At 51.2% G+C, this 21,930-nt stretch overlaps 7 protein-coding genes across 7 annotated transcripts; 2 read left to right on the top strand and 5 right to left on the bottom strand.

Moving 5' to 3' along the window:
* Positions 1 to 454: 454 nt before the first annotated feature.
* An07g08330 (uncharacterized protein) lies at positions 455 to 3,560 on the bottom strand (the record flags this gene model as incomplete). Its single annotated transcript, XM_001391871.1, has 2 exons — positions 455 to 3,381; positions 3,446 to 3,560. The coding sequence occupies 2 exons, from the start codon at positions 3,558 to 3,560 to the stop codon at positions 455 to 457; spliced, it is 3,042 nt and encodes a 1,013-aa protein (XP_001391908.1).
* A 375-nt stretch (positions 3,561 to 3,935) lies between these two features.
* Positions 3,936 to 4,816, top strand: An07g08320 (uncharacterized protein; the record flags this gene model as incomplete). Its single annotated transcript, XM_059748642.1, is given in 4 exon segments — positions 3,936 to 4,234; positions 4,306 to 4,506; positions 4,525 to 4,633; positions 4,679 to 4,816. The coding sequence occupies 4 exon segments, from the start codon at positions 3,936 to 3,938 to the stop codon at positions 4,814 to 4,816; spliced, it is 747 nt and encodes a 248-aa protein (XP_059605404.1).
* A 560-nt stretch (positions 4,817 to 5,376) lies between these two features.
* On the top strand, positions 5,377 to 6,211 carry An07g08310 (uncharacterized protein; the record flags this gene model as incomplete). Its single annotated transcript, XM_059748641.1, has 5 exons — positions 5,377 to 5,436; positions 5,492 to 5,522; positions 5,587 to 5,751; positions 5,896 to 6,103; positions 6,169 to 6,211. The coding sequence occupies 5 exons, from the start codon at positions 5,377 to 5,379 to the stop codon at positions 6,209 to 6,211; spliced, it is 507 nt and encodes a 168-aa protein (XP_059605403.1).
* Positions 6,212 to 7,736: 1,525 nt separating this feature from the next.
* Positions 7,737 to 8,634, bottom strand: cypA (cyclophilin-like peptidyl prolyl cis-trans isomerase cypA-Aspergillus niger; the record flags this gene model as incomplete). Its single annotated transcript, XM_001391868.3, has 4 exons — positions 7,737 to 7,923; positions 7,983 to 8,089; positions 8,170 to 8,339; positions 8,574 to 8,634. The coding sequence occupies 4 exons, from the start codon at positions 8,632 to 8,634 to the stop codon at positions 7,737 to 7,739; spliced, it is 525 nt and encodes a 174-aa protein (XP_001391905.3).
* A 1,401-nt stretch (positions 8,635 to 10,035) lies between these two features.
* On the bottom strand, positions 10,036 to 12,870 carry An07g08290 (uncharacterized protein; the record flags this gene model as incomplete). The annotated part of the gene is made up of 3 exons (XM_001391867.3): positions 10,036 to 10,434; positions 10,487 to 11,581; positions 11,638 to 12,870. The coding sequence occupies 3 exons, from the start codon at positions 12,868 to 12,870 to the stop codon at positions 10,036 to 10,038; spliced, it is 2,727 nt and encodes a 908-aa protein (XP_001391904.1).
* A 2,705-nt stretch (positions 12,871 to 15,575) lies between these two features.
* An07g08280 (uncharacterized protein) lies at positions 15,576 to 19,172 on the bottom strand (the record flags this gene model as incomplete). The annotated part of the gene is made up of 5 exons (XM_059748640.1): positions 15,576 to 15,915; positions 15,984 to 18,331; positions 18,391 to 18,756; positions 18,831 to 18,884; positions 18,936 to 19,172. The coding sequence occupies 5 exons, from the start codon at positions 19,170 to 19,172 to the stop codon at positions 15,576 to 15,578; spliced, it is 3,345 nt and encodes a 1,114-aa protein (XP_059605402.1).
* Positions 19,173 to 20,115: 943 nt separating this feature from the next.
* On the bottom strand, positions 20,116 to 21,922 carry An07g08270 (hypothetical protein; the record flags this gene model as incomplete). The annotated part of the gene is made up of 8 exons (XM_059748639.1): positions 20,116 to 20,235; positions 20,276 to 20,352; positions 20,558 to 20,639; positions 20,986 to 21,061; positions 21,108 to 21,171; positions 21,274 to 21,377; positions 21,508 to 21,747; positions 21,834 to 21,922. The coding sequence occupies 8 exons, from the start codon at positions 21,920 to 21,922 to the stop codon at positions 20,116 to 20,118; spliced, it is 852 nt and encodes a 283-aa protein (XP_059605401.1).
* Positions 21,923 to 21,930: the final 8 nt, after the last annotated feature.

Raw genomic sequence — 21,930 nt, 5'->3', positions numbered from 1 at the left:
GAGGCAAATAAAGGCCGGCTTTGAAGGTGAGTGACGTAGTATGTATGTCTACTTCTATTGTATCCAACTCTTTGGGGAAAGTCTTCTCTTCCTGGGCTAGGGTATCGTATTGATAATACCAGTATCATTAAGTTAGTAGATCGTGTTTCGTTTTGGAGTATAGGCGTATCAACTACGTGCGTAGGGGAATGGTTGATTGGAAGAGAACTGACGAGGCGCGGAGGAAAGGGCTCGATACAGGTCGGTAAATGTTCACTGGTATCACTAGTGCTTTATTTGGTATCAATCGTCACTCGTCGCTGGGTTAAGTAAAAAACTAGCTAGTCAACATGGGTATATAGTACCGTAAAACAGACAAAAACAAATCTAGAACCCGTAACTCCCTAATGAACTTGTAACCAATGCTCCAAAAAGAGATATAGGAGGATAAAATGGTATATGATATATGATAGGATCAAGACGGTTGAGAAAGCTTTTCCCGTCGCTCAGCATACCAACGCTCCAAGCATGCGCGTCGCTGCGCCTGCGTCATCCCCTCCACGACAAGAGCGAATTCGGTTGCGTTTGGGAAGCCGTAACGTTTCGCCATGCTGCAAAATTGTCGTTTCATGACACGCTTTGGCGGATGAAACTTGTATTTGATTGGTTGCTTGGTTGAAGATGATGATGACTTTTTATGAGACTGGGACTGGGACTGGGACTGGGATCCTGCAAAGACTTGCATGTCTAGGTTCTTGTTATTCTCGTCAGCCAGTTCGGCGCGACGGCTGAGCCGCTCCTCGACTTTGGATGACCCGATGACTTCGTTGTTGAGGTGGGTGTATTCGACCCCTGCGCCGGCGAGGATGGCTTGGATGGGGTCATGCTTGGTGTTGATGGGGGTTTGGGGGTGGGTGGGTTCTTCGTCGTCCTCGCCGCGAATCATGGCTGCTAACTGGCTCATGACTTCGTTGGTGTCGTCGGATTTGCCCGTGAAGGTTTGGTCGGAGACATTGGGGTCGTAGTCTACGTCGATGTCCATAACCTGCACGCCAGCTTTGCTTTCAGCGACGTTGGTTTTGTTGACGATGTCGCGGAGAAGGATGTTCTGGTTCTTGTATTCGAATAGATTGTCCAGACCGAAGAGCTCGCCCTTTTGGTCTTTCTTCTCTTGAACACCCTTGAAGTAGCGTCGTTCCGAGCTTGCGTTGTAGCCAATGTTGGCTTGTTGTTGTTTGTAGATCTGCCGGGCGTAGACGATCTCCTCGATGGTGCCGGCGGAGATGAGCCGGAAGACTTCAACATCGCGAGACTGGCCGATACGGTAGGCGCGATCTTGCGCTTGAAGGTCGTGCGAGGGGTTCCAGTTGGGATCGACGATGACGACCTTGTTGGCGGAAGTTATGTTGAGTCCGACGCCACCAGAGCGAGTAGAGATGAGGAAGACGAATTGGCGTGGATTGGAATTAAAATCATCAACGACTTTAGTACGCTCCTCGTAGCTCATCGACCCATCGAGGTAACTGACGTTATAGCTGGTGTAGTGAAAGAGCATCTGGAGCATTTTGAGGAGGCGCACGCTGTGGCTGAAAACGAGTACCTTGTCGCCATTGGCGTGCCACCACTTCAGCAGTCGACGAAGAACCTTCCATTTACCGCAGAATTCAGGGTTCGCGTAGTTGACGATTGAGTCCCGGGAACGGTAAAGCTTTTCCCATTGCTCGGGCACAGCCAGCTCCAGCATCTCTTTGTCCTTTTCTTGTTTCTCGTTAGAATCGACTCCCTGCGGGATGAGAATTGCCAGGTGGTTGCTGAGCTTCTGCAGCACTGCTATCGCGGGAAAGACGTAGCTTCGCCAGGTGACCCCAGATGGTAGAAACTGGCGACAGCACCAGCCAGCTTTCTGTCGGGAACCGCAGTCACAAGGGTCGGTAGAGTGTTTGATATAGCTGGCCATGTCGCTTCCCAGAATGTTCACGTAGGCGTCGGCCTGGGTATCAGTGAGCGGGCAGAAGACGACGCGATCAACCTTCTTGGGAAGCTGGTCTGCAATCAGGGTCTTCATCCGGCGGAGAAAGAACTGCGGCAAGAGGTTCTCCACCAACTTCTTCGCCGTCGTTCGTGCTCTGCGCAGCTGATGGACGGTGGCGTCGTGTGACTGGCCAATCTTCAGAGGTTCAGAAATGGTCTTCTTCCAGACAGTTACCGGGCCAAGCTTCCCTGGGTTCGTCCAGTTGAGGAGTGTCCAAAGCTCCTCGTATTTGTTCTGAATGGCGGTTCCGGTCAAGCCGATTCGGCAAAGAGCGTTGATCATGTTCATCGCTTTAGTCGTTTCTGACTTGCGCTCCTTGATAATATGGCATTCGTCTGCTATCACACAGTCCCAATCGACCATGTTGATGGCATCCTTGTTGTGAAGATAAGTACTGTAAGTGGTTATCAAGATTTCCAGTCTTCCAGACCGCGCAGCTTGGAGTGCAAGCTCCTTGTTTTCACCATGGTATGTATCGAAATGCCACCAGCCCCAACGCGCAAGCTCGGCCATCCAATTCTTAAGAAGGGTTCCTGGGCAGACGATCAACGTTCGGGGATACCACTGATCGTGTCCACTTCTCCGCATCTTTCTCATTCGCTTTGCGTCTCTCTCATCGCCTGTCTTCCCATACGCCGCTGTGAGAAATGCAATGACTTGCACGGTCTTTCCCAGACCCATGTCATCTCCAAGGATCCCACCCTTCTGGTAAACAAACAGCTCATGCAGGAAAGCAGCTCCATCGACCTGGTACTGGCGCAACCACTGTGCGATCGGGGCTGGTATAAGCCCCAGCGAATAAGGAAGGGTGATGTCTTTGTACTGATTGCATGGCGTCATATTCTCGAAAGCGGGCTTTTCAGCCAAAGATTCCAACCTCTCATCGTCGGAGAACTCAACATCGTCGTAGCTTGGCGGCAACTTCAGCCCAGATTGTTTTAGATACTCTGTCCTCCGGTCAAACTGCGATTGCCGTTTCTGGAGATAATCAGGTAAGGTGTGTTCCATCAGCTCATCCTCCGATGACACTTCCTCTCCATATACCCGTAATGGCCGTCTCGGTCGGGCTTTCCCATCGGAAGTTGGGATTCGGCCGACGATGGAGTTCGAGGTTGCGACTCTCGTCACCTTAGTAGCTCGGTTTCTTAAGTTTGCGGTGCTCCGTTTCCGTTTCGTGGCCTTTCTGTTCTTGAACTCCTTGTAAGCGGCCTCGCCCTCATTGAAGGAGTCATCTCCGCTGTCGGTGTCGAGCACCTCCACTACTGTGTGGCTCTTCTTGTCGAGTGGCGAAGAGGATTGCTTGATCGTAGTTGGGGTAGTTGTTGGCCGACGTGGAGTCGTAACTTCAGACTTTGGGACATGGTCTCTATCTACGATCATCGAAAAGTCAGATATGTCTTGATATTGAGGTATAGATAAGGTGCGGGGACAAACCAGCGACAGGAAGCGAAGTAGGCTGTAAGACCAACGGGCGTGCCCCATCGAGATCATCGTCATCCGATCCGACCGTAGTCGCGTCAGTATCCTCGATCTCCACGTGTGAGCCCATGTCCGGCTGAGCTCTGGCAGAAGCTATCTGGACCGACCTTTGAGGGGAAGGCAGAAGCAAGTGTAAGAGAGATGGAGATGCGGAGACGCGATGGAGTCAAACGGGCTTCCCGATTGGGCAAGCAGCTGACTGAAGAATTCCGCGCCGAAAAGTCAAACTCCGCAACCAATTCCCCTCTTCTCCGCCCATTGCTCGCCGTCGACTATAATCTGAGCCTGCATACTGTGTCGCTTCGTGCCTGTACTCGAATTAAACTCTCCGATACGGCTTTAATAACTCTTCGACAAAATTTGACAGCGCATGGTGCGGGGAACCACGCCAAAACTTCCTCCATCTTAATTTCGGCATACCGATTGAAGCACCTCCCAGATCACAATGCCTCTCGACACATCCACAACATATCCCCTCACCAAGCTTCGCCTTGATGGCCGTCGCTGGAATGAGCTTCGACTGCTCCAGGCCCAGATCTCCACGAACCCCGCCAGTTCGGGCTCATCCTACTTGGCCATGGGCAACACCGCGATCCTGTGCTCCGTCCACGGTCCCGCAGAAGGACGTCGCGGTGATGCCACGGGTGGTGCTGCTGGATCAGCAGGTGCGGTAGTAGAGGTGGATGTCAACGTTGCAGGATTTGCTGGGGTGGATCGCAAGCGCAGAGCCGGCGGAAGTGATAAGTACGTTGCTCTAGACTATCGTCATGTCTGATGTTTCTGCTGTGTCTGGTACTGACTATAACCTTGAATAGACAATCTTCGCGCGTCGCAACGATACTACGCTCTGCTTTCCAGTCGCATCTCCATACCCACCTCTACCCTCACAGTACGATCAGCATCCACGTCTCAGTTTTGTCGTCAGACGGATCGCTTCTCGCGGCGGCAGTCAATGCCTGTACGCTGGCGCTTGTGGATGCCGGTATTCCTATGCCAGGACTCCTCTGTGGGTGTACGTCAGGAATGAGCGGCAGTGCGTCCACACCGCGGGACCCGAATAATGACACATTGGATCCGCTGCTGGACTTGTCTCTGCCAGAGGAGCAGGAGCTTCCGTTCCTTACGGTGGGGACTACGACGGCTGTACCGGTGGGCGAGGCGGCTATGATTAATGAAGATGAGGACGAGATGAAGGTAGCAATGCTGACGATGGACTCCAAGGTGCATTGCACATACGTTGAAACAATGCTGGCGGTGGGAATTGACGGGTGCAAGCAGATTCGGGAGATCTTGGAAGGCGTGATTAAGAAGTCGGCACGCCGGTGATGACTTGGATTTGGATTCTGTTTCTTTATATCTGCTATCTGGGATCTTGTACAGGGCAGCGCGATAGGGCGAGTTCTGTTTATACCCAGTGATTGCCATGGGAGGTGTTGGGCGCGGCGGGATGGATCGTTTCAGTGTGATATTTGACTATTCCAGCGAATACAGACTCGGTTGCTAATCCATATGCCTACTGTAGTATGTCTTATTCACTACATTTTCTGGGCCCATTGGTCGAGGAGCTACCTGACTAATGTGCTCAAATCCTCGCAAAGACCGTCTTCCCCATGACGCGGCAGGGACTCTTTGCTGTAGAGGGCGCGTTCTTACCGATTCGTATGAAAAATAACGTGAGGAATATGGATTTGTATACAAAAACACGGTCCTGAATGTCACGTATCAAATGGTCAAAATATTAGTCTCTAATTTTGCTTTCTCTTCCTCACTACTGTTCTTCTCTTCTTCACCAGGCTACTTATCGTTGTCAACAATCGTCCTTACCTTCCTGTCATCTAGTATCCTCACTCGATAGCACTCGAACGCCATAGACATACATAGACAGCATGGATATGACTTCATCAACCATTGACATCAGCATGGACTCACCCAGCTGCAAGATCTCGGTACAACCTCCATCACCTCATACCAAACCCGAGGCTATCTACTAACCATGTCCAGATGCTCTGGAACTGGAACACCGTGGATGCATGTAAGTCCAGTCCAACACCACCAAACATCAAACCACCTACCTAAGCACTAACAACACTCAACAGGCTTCATCTCTGAATCCTGGCACATCACATCATCATGCATGTTCGCCGGTTCCTGCATCGGCATCGTCTTTCTCGTCATTTGTCTCGAACTCCTCCGTCGCATGGCCAGCGAATACGACGCGTTCATCATCAACCGCGCCAGGCTTAAAGCCGATACCGGGGACGGTCGACCCGGCGTCACTTCCATAGACGACACATTTGCTGCCAGAAAACCAACGCCATGGACACCATCAGGTTCACTTTCAGCTCTGCCTCCAGTTCCAGAGGCACCACGGGCGTCTGAGCCAACGCCGGCTGCGCCAGCCTCAGCTACAAAACAGGACCAGACCCAATTCATCTTCCGGCCCAGCCAGGGTGAGCGGATCATCCGGGCCACCTTGCATGTGTTGCAGTTTGCAGTGGCTTATTTCGTGATGCTTCTGGGGATGTACTACAATGGGTACATTATCGTTTGTATCTTTGTTGGGGCGTTCGTGGGGTTTCTGCTCTTTTCGTCCGGGAAGGTGGTTGGTGATGAGTGAGTTCGTTTCGTTTATCTTCTGTTGGTGTTATTGTTGAGTGACTGACTGATGATATACGTAGGATCAGGAACGACGCCACATCCGTGACTAAATGCTGCGGCTAGGGAGATGTTGGAGCTTAGTTTGACATACTATCTAGTAGCTGGGAAAATCGGAGTGGTTGTTCTGTGCAGATGGTATGGGTTTTAGATTGTTGAGTATGGATGGCAGGATAGAAGGATGATGTATGGAGGAGATATTGCTCTTTTTCAGAGCTACTATCTAATTCTCAAGTCCGACTATCAAGGGGACGGTGCCGATGATTGTTAGATTACCACGTCTACTGTGCATAGGACATAATGTTAATAAAAACTTAACACAATAGTATACTACATGTAATGAATATCCTATCCCTCATCCAGTATACCATGATGAAAACACCATACACAGCTAGTTATTTACCAACCCTAGTAAAAGCACCAATCAAACACCATCCATCCCCTACCACATAAAAACCTCACCCAGACCAAACACACACCCAAACTTACTATCTGAAACATGTATAGAACATGTTACAGAATTATCCATGTGAAACGATACTATCGTAGTAGTAGCTATAGCTATAGCTACCAACATGTCAATAATTAGTAGATAAGATAGTGTCAGTTCATGACCCCGGATAACTTTAAAACCGGTTATATCTTACTTACTACCACCACAGCTAAAGTAAGTTATTTACTGGCGCGGGAAACCAGTTCATTCCTCGACTCATTGAATGGCTATGTCGGCAATGCCACTAACTCAACCCAATCCAATCCAATCCAATCCTACACAAAAACACACAACAACTACGACATATACTCGTGATCCGATCACATCATATTTTAGCCCCCCAGCCTTGGCTGGCTCTCAACTTACCCCTCACTTTTTACTTAACTAACTTTCGAGGTACTTACGTATACATACCATTCATCCATTCATTCATCTATCCATTCTATAATACTATATCATGGTGCAGATCTATATTATCAACCAAAATCAAGGAAGAAAGAAAGTTGAAATAAAGGCTTTCCCTGCTCATACTACTCTACATTAAAGATAGGTAGTCTCATTAAGGCTAGCTGCATGCAACACAGCAGCACGCAGCACGCAGCAAGCAAGGAAAGCAAAGTGGAATGGGAAAGCCGGCCGTATTCGGAACCGGGAAACCAATCCGAGGGTCGAATTGCCAGATCTCGAACTTTCCCCCCTCCCTCCTCTCTTTCCCTCCCCCACCGGAGAAAAGAGGGAGAAAAGGTTGTTGGAGCGGGGTTGAATTGTAATGTAGTACGGGTTTTAGTGCCTGTCTAGGTTGCCACGTTCTTGGGATTTCGTCACGGTGTGCTAATTTACGAGGTGGAAATTATTTCATTTTTCTGTAGATATTGTACGTAAACATTACTGGCTACGACTATGGTTGACTATACTGCAAATACTCAACTACAACGGCACTGGCTTGTTGGAAACTTATTGACAACTGGTATGGACACTCTAGATTACACCGGGTAGAGGGATAAAGAGAATTGTCCACCATTAATCCTCACGATGCTGGTTTTCACCAGCCCGTGGGACGATATCCCAATTTTGCCATCTGTTATCCTTGAAAACCGCTTACAACTCACCGCAGTCGACGATGGTGGGCTTGACGGCAGAGCGGACGGAGCCGGAGGAGGAGCCGAGAGCCTCGATCTCCTTCACGACCTGCATGGACTCGGCATCGGCAACCTCACCGAAGACGACGTGCTTGCCATCGAGCCAAGAGGTGACAACGGTGGTGATGAAGAACTGGGAGCCGTTGCTGCAGATGCTGTTAGCTGCCTGGGGCCTAGATTTACGAGCGACAGAACTAGAACTTACGTGTTGGGACCAGCGTTGGCCATGGAGAGGAGACCGGGCTTGTTGTGCTTGTAGATGAAGTTCTCATCGGCGAACTTCTCACCGTAGATGGAGCGACCACCGGTACCCTGGATGATTATATCAGTCAAATTGTTCTCTCTCATACAGCCGCCCACGGAGGCGAGGTCACAATAGCAGGATTACTCACGTTGTGGCGGGTGAAGTCACCACCCTGGAGCATGAACTGGGGGATGACACGGTGGAAGGTAGAGCCCTTGTAACCCTGACCCTGGGGAAGCTTGCAGAGCTCACGGAAGTTCTTAGCAGTCTTGGGGACGTCCTTCTCGAAGAGGTTGAAGACGACACGGCCCGTCTTGGCTAGAGAGCAGGGGAAGAGGTCAAAGTCAGCCAAAGGATCCAGTAACCATTGAGAGGATAGACGTCAATCAAAGGGCAGGAAAAGAGATTCGTGATTGTGGGAGTGCTTTCTTTGGAAAGCCCCCCCCAGTACTCCCACTTTCTCTTCAAAGGAGGGGTAAAATCATCCATGCAGAAAAAGGGTGACGACAGCAGTAGAAGGACGATGAGAAGAAGAAGAAGAGAACAACTTACGGGCGCTGGAGCCCACGGGGGCGTACTGGATATCAAAGAAGGCCTTGGTGTTTCCAGACATGGCTGCGGATGATTGATGGAAAGGACGAAGAGAGAGGAAGGAAGATTGCTTGCAATTGGGGATGGAGAAGAGGGGACGAGAAGCGAAGGGCGAGCAAGGTGGGGTTATTGTTGACCTCAGGCTTCGGGAGAACATTGTTGCTGGAGGGGCACTGGCTGCTAACCGCTTCCGTCCTGTGCGTCAGCCCATGCGCGCCAATCATGCAACTTGCCAGGCCATCCGCCGTGGGCCTCAGGCCGCTCCGTGGAAGAACATGGAAGTCCCCCGACCGTCCAGTAAGTAAAGTAGCTACCAGCTAACTAAGTAGCTTCTCACTCCAAGCAACCGGACCAGGGGGATGTGCTGCCATTGGTTCCCCCCCTAATACCATCGGGGTCGGCCAATGCAATTGGGATGCATCACTTACAGTACTATCTAGAAAGAATGAGGAATAAGAATATCTTGTCTCTCACGAATTGCCCGTAGCTGGGTGCTTGCTGCTTTGCTGGCGTGGAGAGCAAAAAGAACTGGAGAAACCGCGTCGGACAGCGGAGGAAAATATTCCTGCTACTGCCCCAACCGGGGATAGCTCATGATTAGCTAAGACCCGGTTCGGACGGAAGCTTTCCAGAACCAGATCGGGTTCGTTTCTCACTTTATTGGAGCTCGACAGCTGGTCGGACACGTGATTGACCACTCGGCGCACACCTATGCACTACTACATACCAAAGCAATTCTTATACTTTTCTCGGATATCTACTACCAGGCAAATTGTCAACATTTAATACTTCATTCATCGCGGAAAGCAATGGCCGCAGCCAGTGAAATACAACCATCACCAAAGTCTATCTATCGAGCCATCTAAACGGACTCCAGGAGAATAATAACCACGGCACACAAGAGAAAGAAGGCCCCCGTCTGAAAGTCAGGAAGAAAATAGAAGCAGTTTCGGGAGTTGAACGTGTAAAGAAAATGCCGCAGTATAATTTCAGAAGAAAACAAGAAAGAAATCCAGTCCCACAAGGACCATCATGCAGAGAGGAAGAGAAAAGCGCTAATCAAATAGAAGCAGAAAGTATCAATCGCAAATCCAGAACAAATCAACAGAAGATAAGAAGTGGTAGAAGCTCAATAAAAATACATCGCTCCCGAATTCAGGGTGCGTCTGGTAGAAAACAAAAATCTGTCGTAAAGCTCCACCTGATTACAACACGTCGTTCCACATGGTTGCTCGTTGTCATGCGTGATAACTGCAAAAGTAAGGAAAGCGAGATTGCAAGGTCCAGCAGTTCGGTTGGTATCATGGTGCCAAATCAGCATGCTAGAAAGAGATAGAAGTGAAAAGAGAATAACGCCACTGCGATTCTCGGGCTGAAGAAGTCTAGAAAGAAACAATATCATGATGACCGTCAGGCGGATGAACTATCGGAAATCGTCGTCCTCCTCAAGGCTCGCGGGGTCCAATTGATGAGCAAGCTCCTTGGTAACCCGCGGAATCTCGAAGGCGATAGGTGGAAGCTTGTTGGTTACTTCCCGAAGCCCCTCGGGACTGCTAGAGGCGTCGCCCTCGGCCGCAGCACCTACAAGGCGATGCTTGTGGTATTCCAACATCTCGAGGATAGGATCGATGCGTTGCCGAAGAGCCGGGCTAGTCTCTGGTCTTTTGATGAAGTGCTGGGTCGATGAGGTAACGTTTGTCACCACAGAAGAGATAGCAGAGACATGGGTGCTGATTGTGGTCAAATCACGCTCGGCTCGGATGCTGTCAATGAGGGTTTGGATTGACTGAACCAGGCCATTCGTCTGATCCTCAACGTAGAGCTGTCGCTTCAATTAGCACACGTTACTTGTAATTAGAGATATTGTAACATACCTTCATCTCCTGAAGTTCGTGGGTTTCAGCTTGCGAGGTATAGTCTTGCACTGTCACTGAAATTCCGTTGGGAGCGTCAGGCGGGGGGCCTATGGCACTGTAGACGGAGTCATTGCGACTGTGGCGGCTTTGGCTAGGAGCCACGCTGAAGTAGTCAGGGGACTTCAATTGGCTAAGCTGAACCTCATCGTCGTCCTCATGGGACTCATCAGGAGGAGTAGATCGGATCTTTACGAGGCGAATAAGTTCAATAACAGCAGCCGACAGATGAGAAGCGGCGGCATCCAAAAGGGAGACCGGCGAGAGCCCATTTGACTTCACGAAGTTCTTGGCGGCAGTGATCAGATTGTTCGCGGTGGTGGAAAGCTTGCTTATAGCCTTAGAACGCAGGGCCGATGACCCATCGCTAGGATCTTGGCTTTCTTGCACGTCCTGCAGCATATGACGTACCGCGATAACGACAGCATTGATCTGTCGTGTCACGACATGGTAATCGTCGTGGCGTGCAGTGTGCAGCAGCTCATCAATAGAAATCTGGAACTTCGCGACATGGACATCCTTGACCAAGCCATTTTCATGGAAAATATCACGATCCCTTGTGAGAGTTGCGGCATCGGAACGAATTTCTGTCCCGATAGATGATGTGCGAAGGTGTCCTGCCTGCGCCTTTGCCTTCTCATAGCGGGTCTTCCACTGTTTAACCTGTTCCTCTAATCTGTGAACCTCGGTCGTAAGTTGCTCCTCGTGCTCCCAGCGGGACTGGCTTTGCTCGGACAGCTCCCTCATTTCCCTCAAGAAGCCAGCTGCCTCCCGTCTGACCTCTTCTGTCACTGACCGCTGCTCTTGCAGCTCAGTCTGCAGGCTTTGATGCTTGATCTCGAGATCAGCAAAGCGGGCCTGCAGCTCTGGATCTCCACTGCTTTGCCGTGAAGCTTCTTCCAACTGATTCCGGAGATCGTTCTCAATGGCCTCATGCTCGGCCCGAACCTTGTCCAGTTCAAGCTGCAAGTTGCTGTTCAAGTCCTCTGCCTGCGAGATTTTGCTCTCTAGGTCCGACTTCAGATCCTCCCATTCTTGGCGCTCGCTACTACTGACCTGTGAATCCGGTTAGCAAGCGCAATCCATGGGATCAAGGAAGGTCGTCTGCCTACATCTGACGTATTTTGACTTTCTCGGTATTTAGTGAGCTCCTCGTCCTTAGACTTGACCAAGTCCTCTAAGGTCTCCACCTTGTTCTGATCTTCCTGGTACTTTGATATCTCCTCATCCTTGGATTTCAGTAGGTCCTCGAGCTTGTTCACCTTATCCTGCAAAGCAGAAACCTGCGACTGAGTTTCCGCCAAAGCCTTTCTGTCGGCGTCGGCGAGCGTTGCCCCTGTCCCCCGCCGACTTTGCAGAACCGCATCCAGAGCAAATGCATCGCTGCGCGCATCGTAATCATCCTCTGTGCCAACTCCATCGTCATCATCCTCGACCATGGTACTTTTGTTCGGAACGATGGTGTTACTTTGGAACGATTTGGCCATTGGGCCATCACCATTCATGCCCGGAGGCGGCCCGCCAAGGGACCCTTGGCGTGGGGGATACATCGGACTGGCTGGAGGTCCACCAGAAGGATAGCCCATCCGAGACGGAGGCCCACGAGACTGTGAGCGCGGTCCGCCCGGCGTCGGGGGGTATCCGTTTGGTGGATAGCCGTTGGATGGCCGCCCGCGGTAGCTGGGAGCCGGGCTCAGCCGCCGGGATTCCCTAGAAGGGAACTGGGGAAAACGTCGCTCTAACTCGGTGTAGACATCCGTCGCCAGATCCCGGAAACGCTGATGCTGAAGTGAAGCAAGCTTTTGACGCGCCTGATTGCGCTTTTCATGGAAGTCCTTGCGCGGTGGCAGGAATGGAGGAATATCGGGACGAGGGGGTCGATTCGGAGCCGGCATGGCTGCTTGTCGTCGGAGCAGTTCATCATAAACGTCGGTACTTAATTCGTGAAATTGAGTTGCGGAGAGTCGCAGCAGCTTGTCCCGGGCTTTGCTCGACTTGCTTGCTCGGTCATCGCGATGAGACGCATTAAGGAACCTCCTGAGGGCAACATAGTGTTGACCTAGGACCTCCTCCATCCGCTTGTGTCGCTTGCTGCGTTGATCCGACAATGTACCATCGCTAGATCGCGCTGCCACCGAGCTTGGAGGAGACGGGTTCCCGGCATCGCTGACCGGGCCCGACGCACCATTTGTAAGTCCTGCGCCATTTGAACCGCTGGGTACGCCCGAGGTAGGGGGAGTGGCCAGGGCGCTGCGAGTCGAGAAGGTCGGGGAGAAAGGCGGATCCGATTTTTGATACTGATTGATACCGGACCAGTCACTTCCGTCCACGGAGACAGGCGACATAGTCCCAGAAGGAGCGTTCATAGGGGGGTTTGCTGTCGGTAGGCCCGTGGGCTCCGTACTTGCTGACAGGAAGGAGAGATCTGGGTCGGTCCAAAGCCAATATGCTTGCCACTATGCATCCGAGGTAGGGTGAGGTTGCGACCGCAAGGCCATTGATGAGAACTGAGTATAGGTTTCTGTCTGAGGATCGGAGGATTTCGCTCGTGGCGGGTGATAAGGAATGGACGGCCGCTGCGACTGGGGGGGTGGAGGTGGAGGGAGGGAAGTGTTAAGGCTTCCTCCGAACAGAATGAAAACAAAGGAAGGAGGAATCCGATGCGGAATGTAGAATAGAACGTGCCGGAGGCACCTGTGTCAACAGAAGTCGGCACAAGGATAGGACTGGTCACCAACAGGCATACCAATTTAATTAATTAATTGTAGCGACCACGAAAGACCTAAAGCGGCGGCCTTTGGGAAGGGGAGGAAAATAGATCAGTAGAGATTGGACCCAGGCAGAAACAAGCAGCGGGAGAAGCAGCAGCCACCGCCGAAGTTGACCTGGGTTTGGCGACGCCCCAAGAAGTGGAGTTGGAAGAGGGCCGGACTAGGGAGTGGCCGAACTTCTTTTGGGGGGGAGAGAGACTGAACCAAAGGGGGGGGATAGTGATGAATGAATGAATGAATGGATGGGATGGGATGGGCTGGGCTAGAAAGATGGAGCCTGGGGGGACGGGCGGAACACGATGGTGAGCCAGTGGGAGCCAACGACGACTTCCTCTTGGAACGGGAAATTATTTGGCGGCTGATGGAAGATACATCCACAATACCCCGTTACTTCTTTTTTCCCCTACTCATGGAGATTACCGCAGTACCTTACTAGAGGTATCTATCTACTAATTAACTGGGAATATTAGCAAAAGAACTCGATTCATACCATACATACCTAGAAGGTATGGTACGGTATGTTCGTACGACCTCAACCCTCAACCTCCATGCCAGAGCGGCTGTCGCGGAGAAAAGTCCTTCTTTTACTTTCTCCACGGATCCTTTTGCGATCTTGAATGTGCGATCATTCTGGAGATACATTAGTACAGAGTAGTATCTTTCTGACCCCATCCCTACTTCTATCGAGAGTAAACCTGAGACATTCCCATCATGACATCGGGCACTAGACTTGAGTGGGCTTGCTACAGCTACTTTCTGAGACAAGCAACCACCTTCTTTCTAGTTCCTACTTACCCTATGCCCCGGGGTAAAGACAGTACCGCGCGAATGGCTCGTCCTGCCGTTCTCCTTTGGTTGCTTGCTAGCATGTATGTATGGTACGGGACCGGACAGGACAAGTTGGCCCAAATACTCCACCGCCCATCCGCCAGGAACCGATCGAGCCTCGCCGGTGTGGCGGTGATCTTACTTTAGTTACCCTCCCTTTTCCCCGACACCCACTTGACACCAAGACTGACTCCCCTTCCTCCATTCTTCAGCGGCATGCTCTCCCCTCCTTCTTACATGGATTATGATTCGCTAGGAGGTTACAACATAAGTAACATGCAAGTAAAATGAAGTCATCAAGCATGTTTCGGGTGCTGCAGGTTACATGCACACATCGTTGAAGAGATAATTTTTGTCGAATGAGTTTCCCATTCTGGCCAGCCCCCAACGCTCGCTCCATTTGCTCACCCAGTGCGCGCCTCCACATAGTTCGAGGCTAGTTCAGGAGGTGCTCAAATTACTGCCTGCTTCGGCCCATCCTCGTTCTCTGATCTTTGGGGTCCAGACCTTCCTTCATCCTTCTTGTCGCTTCTTCTGCTTATTATTCCCGTGCGTTCGAGCTAGATCGCTCATCTCGTTGCCTGGCCTAATTATACTTTTCCTTACCCCAGCACTGCCCGGCATTCGGAGACTAGATGGATTAAGTGTATTGCATGTCTATCAGGGGGGAAGAGGAATTGAAGCAGCCCGGTCCGGCCAGATGTATGTTGGTTACTTCAGCGGAGATCCCGTGCCTCCCACTCCACATTTTTGAAAAGGTCACGGTCATGCCTCTCTCTCTCTCTCTCTCTTTAACGGGTCCTCTCATGGCGGACAAGAAACATGTAATGACTGCCTCCCAGAACGTTGGCCCATGTAATGCAATGGATCAGAGTCTAAGCGTATACACAAGCCCCAAGACCGAGAATGAAGCCAAAAAGAAAAGGAATGAAAGAAAGAAAATAGTGAACAAAATAATAACATAGCACTTGAAACAAACCCCTGGATATCTTACTCCATACATAATCCGATTAACATCATGGCCGAATCTTTCAGACAGCGAATCTTCCTGCTCTTGAAGAACTCGGCTGAATAATCCCCCAGTCTTTGCCATTTCCCGCCGCCAATCGACCCGTAGTCTGGTCGGTCTATATCAAGCACATCAAAGATTCCATGCTCCACCCACGGTCCAGCATGAGATGCGCAGGCCACATGACAGGTCAAACCTTGAAATATGTATATGCTATAAAATGTACAATACAGGATGCCGCACTGCTAACACAAACGGCAAAGCCATCCCAAGTAGCGACGGGCCAAAAAAAATATGCCAGAAAAGGTATCTTGGAGGTCAGGAAGAAGTGGGCAGAGAGAGGTTCGGGAAAGGGAATCTGCTAGTAGCAGTAATATCGGTGTACATAATCTCATCACGTAGCGGGTGGGCGAGGCGAATGCAACTGCACTGAACGCCCCGTTCATTTCGAGGAGGTCATAGCAAGGCCGCGAGCTGCGCCAACGGCGGCAGACACAGGCGTCGCTGAGCGCGTAGGAGCAGCGCTACGGTTATGGGCCATGTGTGCCCGGACAAGGTGACCCGCCGCAAGGGCGGAGCACAAACTCAGCTCACCTGCAAGGACCGCAGCAGCCACAATCCGTGCAAGCTGACGGGCATTGTCACCAGGGTTGGTGGGGTGAGAGCCGCGCACCCCCAGGAATTCGAGCATGGCAGATTGCCCTTCCAGGATCGTTCCACCGCCGATGGTTCCGACTTCGATGGACGGCATCGACACAGCGATCTGGAGATTGCCATTAAGGCTAGAAGTAATCACAATCAGTATATCATTCCCCCGTCATAAACGTTGCAATGGATAGGGATAACTTACTTTCTCATGGTAGTGATACAGCTGCTGCTTTCCACGTTCTGGGCGGGATCTTGACCAGTGGCAAGGAAAACAGCAGTGACAATATTGGATGCATGTGCATTGAAGCCACCCAAACTTCCCGCCATGGCACTACCAATCAGGTTCTTACTGGTGTTCAGCTCAACGAGGGCGTTTACATCACTCTTAAGAACGTTGCGAACGATCTCTCCAGGAATGATAGCTTCCGCCACAACTGACTTGCCACGTCCGTCGATCCAGTTCACTGCGGCAGATTTCTTATCAGTACAGAAGTTACCGGAAACCGAAATTGTGGCCATGTCATCAAAGCCGCACTCAGTAGCCATCACGTTGAGCGCCTTTTCGACACCCTTGGAGATCATGTTCATGCCCATAGCGTCACCAGTGGTGGTCTTGAAGCGGATGTACAAGTAGGTACCAGCAAGAGCGGTCTTCATGTGTTGGAGCCTGGCGAAGCGGCTAGTGGAGTTGAACGCAGCCATCATGATGCTTTGGCCCTCCTCCGAGTCAAGCCAAACCTTGGCAGCAGCAGCTCGTGCAAGCGTAGGGAAGCCGACACAAGGACCACGCGTCATGCCGTCGCCAGTCAAGACCGTAACCGCACCACCACCGGCATTGATGGCTTTAGCACCACGGCTGGTACTAGCCACCAAGACACCTTCAGTAGTAGCCATGGGGATGAAATAGCTTTGACCATCAATCGTGAGAGGACCGGCAACACCAAGGGGCAGAGGCAGATAGCCAATGACATTCTCGCAGCAGGCACCGTGGACCAGAGTGTAGTTGTAATCCTTGTAAGGAAGCTTGGAAGTCTCAAGGGAGCTGGTGAACTCAGAAGTGGCCGCAGTCCGAGCCACAACAGATCTGCGAATCTTGACAGCGCGCGTGAATGCATCGAGACGGCTCATTAGGTCCTCATTTTCCATAGTCTTTTCGAGAGCATATCCCGGAATCTTGCCTCGCAATGACAGGTCAACCAATTCCTCGTCTGTCAAGTAAGCGGCCCGCTTCTCCTTCAGGAAGAGTTCGCATTCACTAGCTGTCCGCTTGGGGCCATCTTGGTTGTTCAGATCGATCTTGGGATAAACCTTGGGCTTCGGAGGTTCCTCCTTAGGAGTGGCGGCCTCAGGTTCTTTGATACTCCACCTGGCTGCGTTGAAAAGATAACCATTCAAGACAATGCTCAGGGTCAGAGCCGCAATGATCCATTTGCTGATGATCGGGTCTTCAATACTCTTGAGCAAGCTTTCAATTACGCGGCCACCAACAGCATCCAAGAACTGGTCGCTATACTCGATATCAAAGGACTGACCCTCTCCAAAGGCAGCGTAGTGCACAGAGGGGTACTCGAGTTTGTACTTGATCGGGGGAATAACGGTCACGATCGTCTCCATCATCTGGCTCTTCGCGGAAACATAGATCGAGTCCAGTCCGTTCTCGGCCACCTTAAAAGGATCAATCGGAGTGGGAGCGAGCAGATTGGACACGCGGGACAACAGGGGGAGACCAGTTGACTTGCGGAAAGGAATCGCGGAGAGATTCACAACGTTAACCAGGATAAAGCCTCCGACCATGAGGATCTTGAAGCGGCGGACATTGCTGGACTTGATCTTCTTTCCGAAAAGGCTGGCATCGCTTGTTCCATCATTATCCGATCCCGCTTGGGGCCAATCGTTGTTCGCGGCCACATTCTCTGCAACACGGTGGGTAATCCCATCCTCCTCAAGGGCTTTGCGAAGTGCGACATGGCGTTTGATGCGAGTGATTTCGAGCTTGATACAGAGGATAGTGGTGTAGAAAGTGAACAGCAAAAGGCAGTCGAAAAACAGGATCCAAGCTGCAAGGAAGCAGAACTGCCTCAAGCCGCCTTGAACTCCAGAAGCTGCACCGGCCACAAGAATGGCGATCTCGATACAGTAATCCCGAACGATCTCGAAACCTTGCTTCTTAATGGCAGTCTGGATAGAATCCTGAATGGAGCGGGGAGTGCTTGGAGCCGCCTGGCCGCCAGTCTTGCCAGCCCGGGAGCCTTGGCGCCTATCAACTGAAGCGCTCAGGACAGCTCTGGTGAGGATGATCGGCTTCTCGAACCCAATGGTTACGACCAGGAAAGGAAGACCTTCCGACAGAAGCAGCATGTTGATGGGAACGCCAAGCTTGGTGGTCACCAGAAGACCGAAGAGGAAGGCAAAGCATCCAGAGAAAAGAACCGTGGTGGCCAACCAGAAGTTCGAGCCCAACCGCCGCATCGAGAAGAAGAGCGAGACAAAGCTGAGATGCATCGAAAGGTATCCCAAAGTCATGATGACGATGTCGATCGTTTCAGCGTGCTGCATCGGGTTAGCATAAACTAGGCCATATGAATTACAGAGCCAAATGGGATGAGTACCTTGACCAGATCCACGAAGGAACCCCATGCGTCTGTCAGCCAAAGCTTGAGAGCCCCGCTAGATCCGTAAGCCGGACCACGAGCAGCTCGCATAATCCATTTCTTCTGCTCTCCTTCATCCTCGTCAACAGAAGGTTCGGGAATCTCCTGCACTGCCTTCAGAAATTGAGAAACCTGTTCGAAAGGAAGTGTGAAGACGAGAGACGCGTCATGGGAGAAAGGCGAGAAAAGATTCGGCGTGTGAGGCACCCGTTGTGCGGAGGTATTGGCAGGAATCGGGACACCATCGGCAAGGGGAGCCGTGGAAGCTGACTTCGACAGGGAATCTGGGAAAATAAAGGTCGTCAATGCCATATGTTGAGCAGTCTGATTAAACGGCGGCTGTTAGAGAACGAACAATGATCTGACGCATTGAATTCATAGACCAGTCTCCAACTTACATCATAGTCCTCGGCAGTCAAAGTGTCTTCCACCTGCCACTTCCAGGAAGTACTCTCCCCGAGACGTAGGTTTCTACTACCCTGAAGAAGGGTGTCCACATCCACTTGGCCAGCAACATTCCTAGGGTTTCTGAAAGAGTCGAATAAACTACCTTCAAGGAGACCGACATAGGTAGTACTGGCAAGAAGAGCGAACACGACGATCGTGTGAATGGGATGAAGACAGGCACGGCGAGAGAGGAATTGCAAGCCACTGGTGACTTGACGCTTGAGCCATCCAGGCTCAGCATCGTCTTCCGCGTCCGAAGGCCGGAACTTCCTTGGGATCAAAGTCGCGGCCATGATTGTTGTCGACCGACGAGAAATTGGAGCGAAAGGAGCGGTGTAGACCTCGCCTTGGAGGGGGAAAGCGCTCTAGGAGAACGGTGGGTGAACGCGGTGAAACCCTGCGAGGAAAAAAAATGACTGGCGTGCGCCGTCCCACGCTTCACAGGGAAGACTCTCCTAGGTATCAGAACCTGATGGGTACCTCCTCCAATGTCAATGGCATGAGGCGAAAGCGATAAACGAGCTGTTGCTTATCGGGACTGCAGGGATGATAGCAAACGTGCGATCAGTACACCAGACCGTTGGAATGCCGATGAGGCGAAAGAAGAGGGAAGCGCGGGAAGAAACCTACCTGGCAGCGGAGAAGATGCCGCACGTCTTCTTGCTATGCCTTGGAGCCAAGTTCCCAGCAACGGCTTCTGACTGATTACACCCCTTTAAGGATTTCCAGGTCGATTCCTGCCCCTGAGGAACGAAATGTGGAAGCACTTCCACGGCGTGGCACACAGGCGGTGGGATTATCGTAAATCCGTGAATTTCGCCGCTTGAACCACAAGACCGCCAAAGAGCGCGACCAATGAAAGGCAAGCGCGGATATGCGGTCCGCTGATAGTCCGTGGGTAGTGTCGGTAGCAGGTTCCCAACAATCCTGGTAAGTAAGGCAGGTTTATGCAGGCCCTAGGATCGACCCTTCAAGCCGCCGATCAGACTTGGGGGGAAGAGGAACAATGGGAGAAAAAAAGGAAGAGGAAGAGGAAGGGAATGAGTGGAGAGAGAGGAGGGGGGAAGCGGCCGACAATAAAGAATTCAAATAGGAAGCAGAGTCGAGGTAGCGAGGACCGGACCAGCCCAAACGGGAATTACTTGGGATGGTTTTAGTAGCCTGGAAACGGTACCATTGTTCTTTTGCCTTGGTGGGTATTATTCTCTTACCAGCCAATCCGTACTTTTACCAACCTTACCGTACTCCGCTTGTCGGGAAGGTCGCCAGCCTCAGGCTACCCATCCACCACTCCAAATAACCACCTTCATACAAGTCTGGATGATCATAGCCGTAATGAAAAACATCGCCGCCACCCTCATCTCAGATTCCATCAAGTGACACGAACCCCTCGAACCAGATCGTAGATTACGTTGTACACAGGATTCCAAAGGTGTCTAGTGTCACCATCTGCATAAATCCCGGCACTACCCCCTGAAGCGCGGACAAACCAAGACGGGCAACAGAAACTTCAGTCACCCGGCAAGCAGCGCGATTGGTACACCTACTACATCGGAACAGGGTCTGCCTGACTAGTGTCCAATGCTATCTAGACATTTCACGGACTAATTTCGACGGAGTTTTTTATCGGTGACATGCTAGAGCTCTAACAAAAACAACGCTTTTATCTGTTATCAACCTCGCTTGACATGGATTGGTTTACTCGGCAGTATCATCCAAGTCTTCAATTGACCGCTTTTCCTGAACAATGGCCCAGCAGCCTGCTCAAACGCAAGGGACCTACAGGAAGTCCGGCTCAGTTAATAAGGTCTCGAAACATGTACTATTTCTTGTAGCATCGTCATGACATCCGAGACGATAGCAGAATGCAACCGTATTAGCACTTCTCGGTGAAGAAGATTGTCTCGTATAAAGGCGGACCGCAAAAGAAACCATCAATTAACGCCTCCCCCTAATAAGGAGAAGATAACAACCAGCACCTGGAGACTGTCGAGCTCACTACAGCACGACTCCAAAGAAGGCACATCTTTCACTTTGTACGCAATTCGTATTTGACATGCAAGGCGTAACGATATCGAACGCGTTAGGTAACCAAAAGTAAGTTACCATCGTCAGTTCTATCACGGTGCCCATCTGGGTTGAAGCTGCATCCACATCGGACTCCAACGTGCAGCCCAAGGTCCTGAATATTCCCTCATCCTTTCGGGGTTGGGTGGGACGGTGGACACCGGGACAAGGACACCATGGCCACTGAAGAGTCGTGATTCATCGGAGATAACGCACGATACCCACCTTTTTTCATCTAATCAATCTTTTCATCTCTGCCACGAAAGGGTTCCATCCGGGTCGCTGCTGCTTCGCTTCGATTTATCTTTCTGAAATTAGTGTATATACCGACGGATGAGTGGAAGCCATGGTGTCTGAACCTTGACAAGAGCTGGCCCTTGAAGACTGAACGTACTTTGTAAACCAGTATCTTAACCGAGCCACCAGCAGATCTCGGAAACCCAAAGAAAAACCAGATTTTGCTTGCAGGCCAAAGCGCATACGCAACCCAGTGCGATCAGAGTGATATCACAGAGAGCACACGAAGGTTTGGAACTGCCACAAATGTGTAAATCGCATTACGGCATGGAATTGCCTGTCTTATTTTGTTCGATGGCTTCTGCGTAGTCGGCCAACGCTCGCGGGATCAGGAGTTGCCAGAGTATGGGTATGATTGGTACTGATGGGACCGTCGACGGTCGGAGACGCTGGATATTACTTGATTCAGCAATGGGGACGGTGGGGATCGCGTACTCGCCAAGGAAGGGCAAAATGAGCGTGGGAGAATCATTCAGGTGCGACAGGTTCAGCTCTTTTCTTTGGCTGAGTCTCCTAACGGACAAGGCCGCTGAGAAGCTGCAGTGGCCCTAGTGAATGTGTCACTGAATAAAGTGGTTTGGATGTGGTACCCGAGAAGAACTGTCACCCATCTCGTGCATGCTATGCGACAGGCACTAGAAGGACTAACGGAAAGCTTGATAGTTATGACAGGACACATTGTAAGTT

Source organism: Aspergillus niger (assembly GCF_000002855.4).
Source record: "Aspergillus niger supercontig An07".
In the NCBI taxonomy this organism is placed as follows: Eukaryota; Fungi; Ascomycota; class Eurotiomycetes; order Eurotiales; family Aspergillaceae; genus Aspergillus; species Aspergillus niger.
Note: the sequence above shows the minus strand (reverse complement) of the source record. Positions and strands in the feature narration are given on the sequence as shown.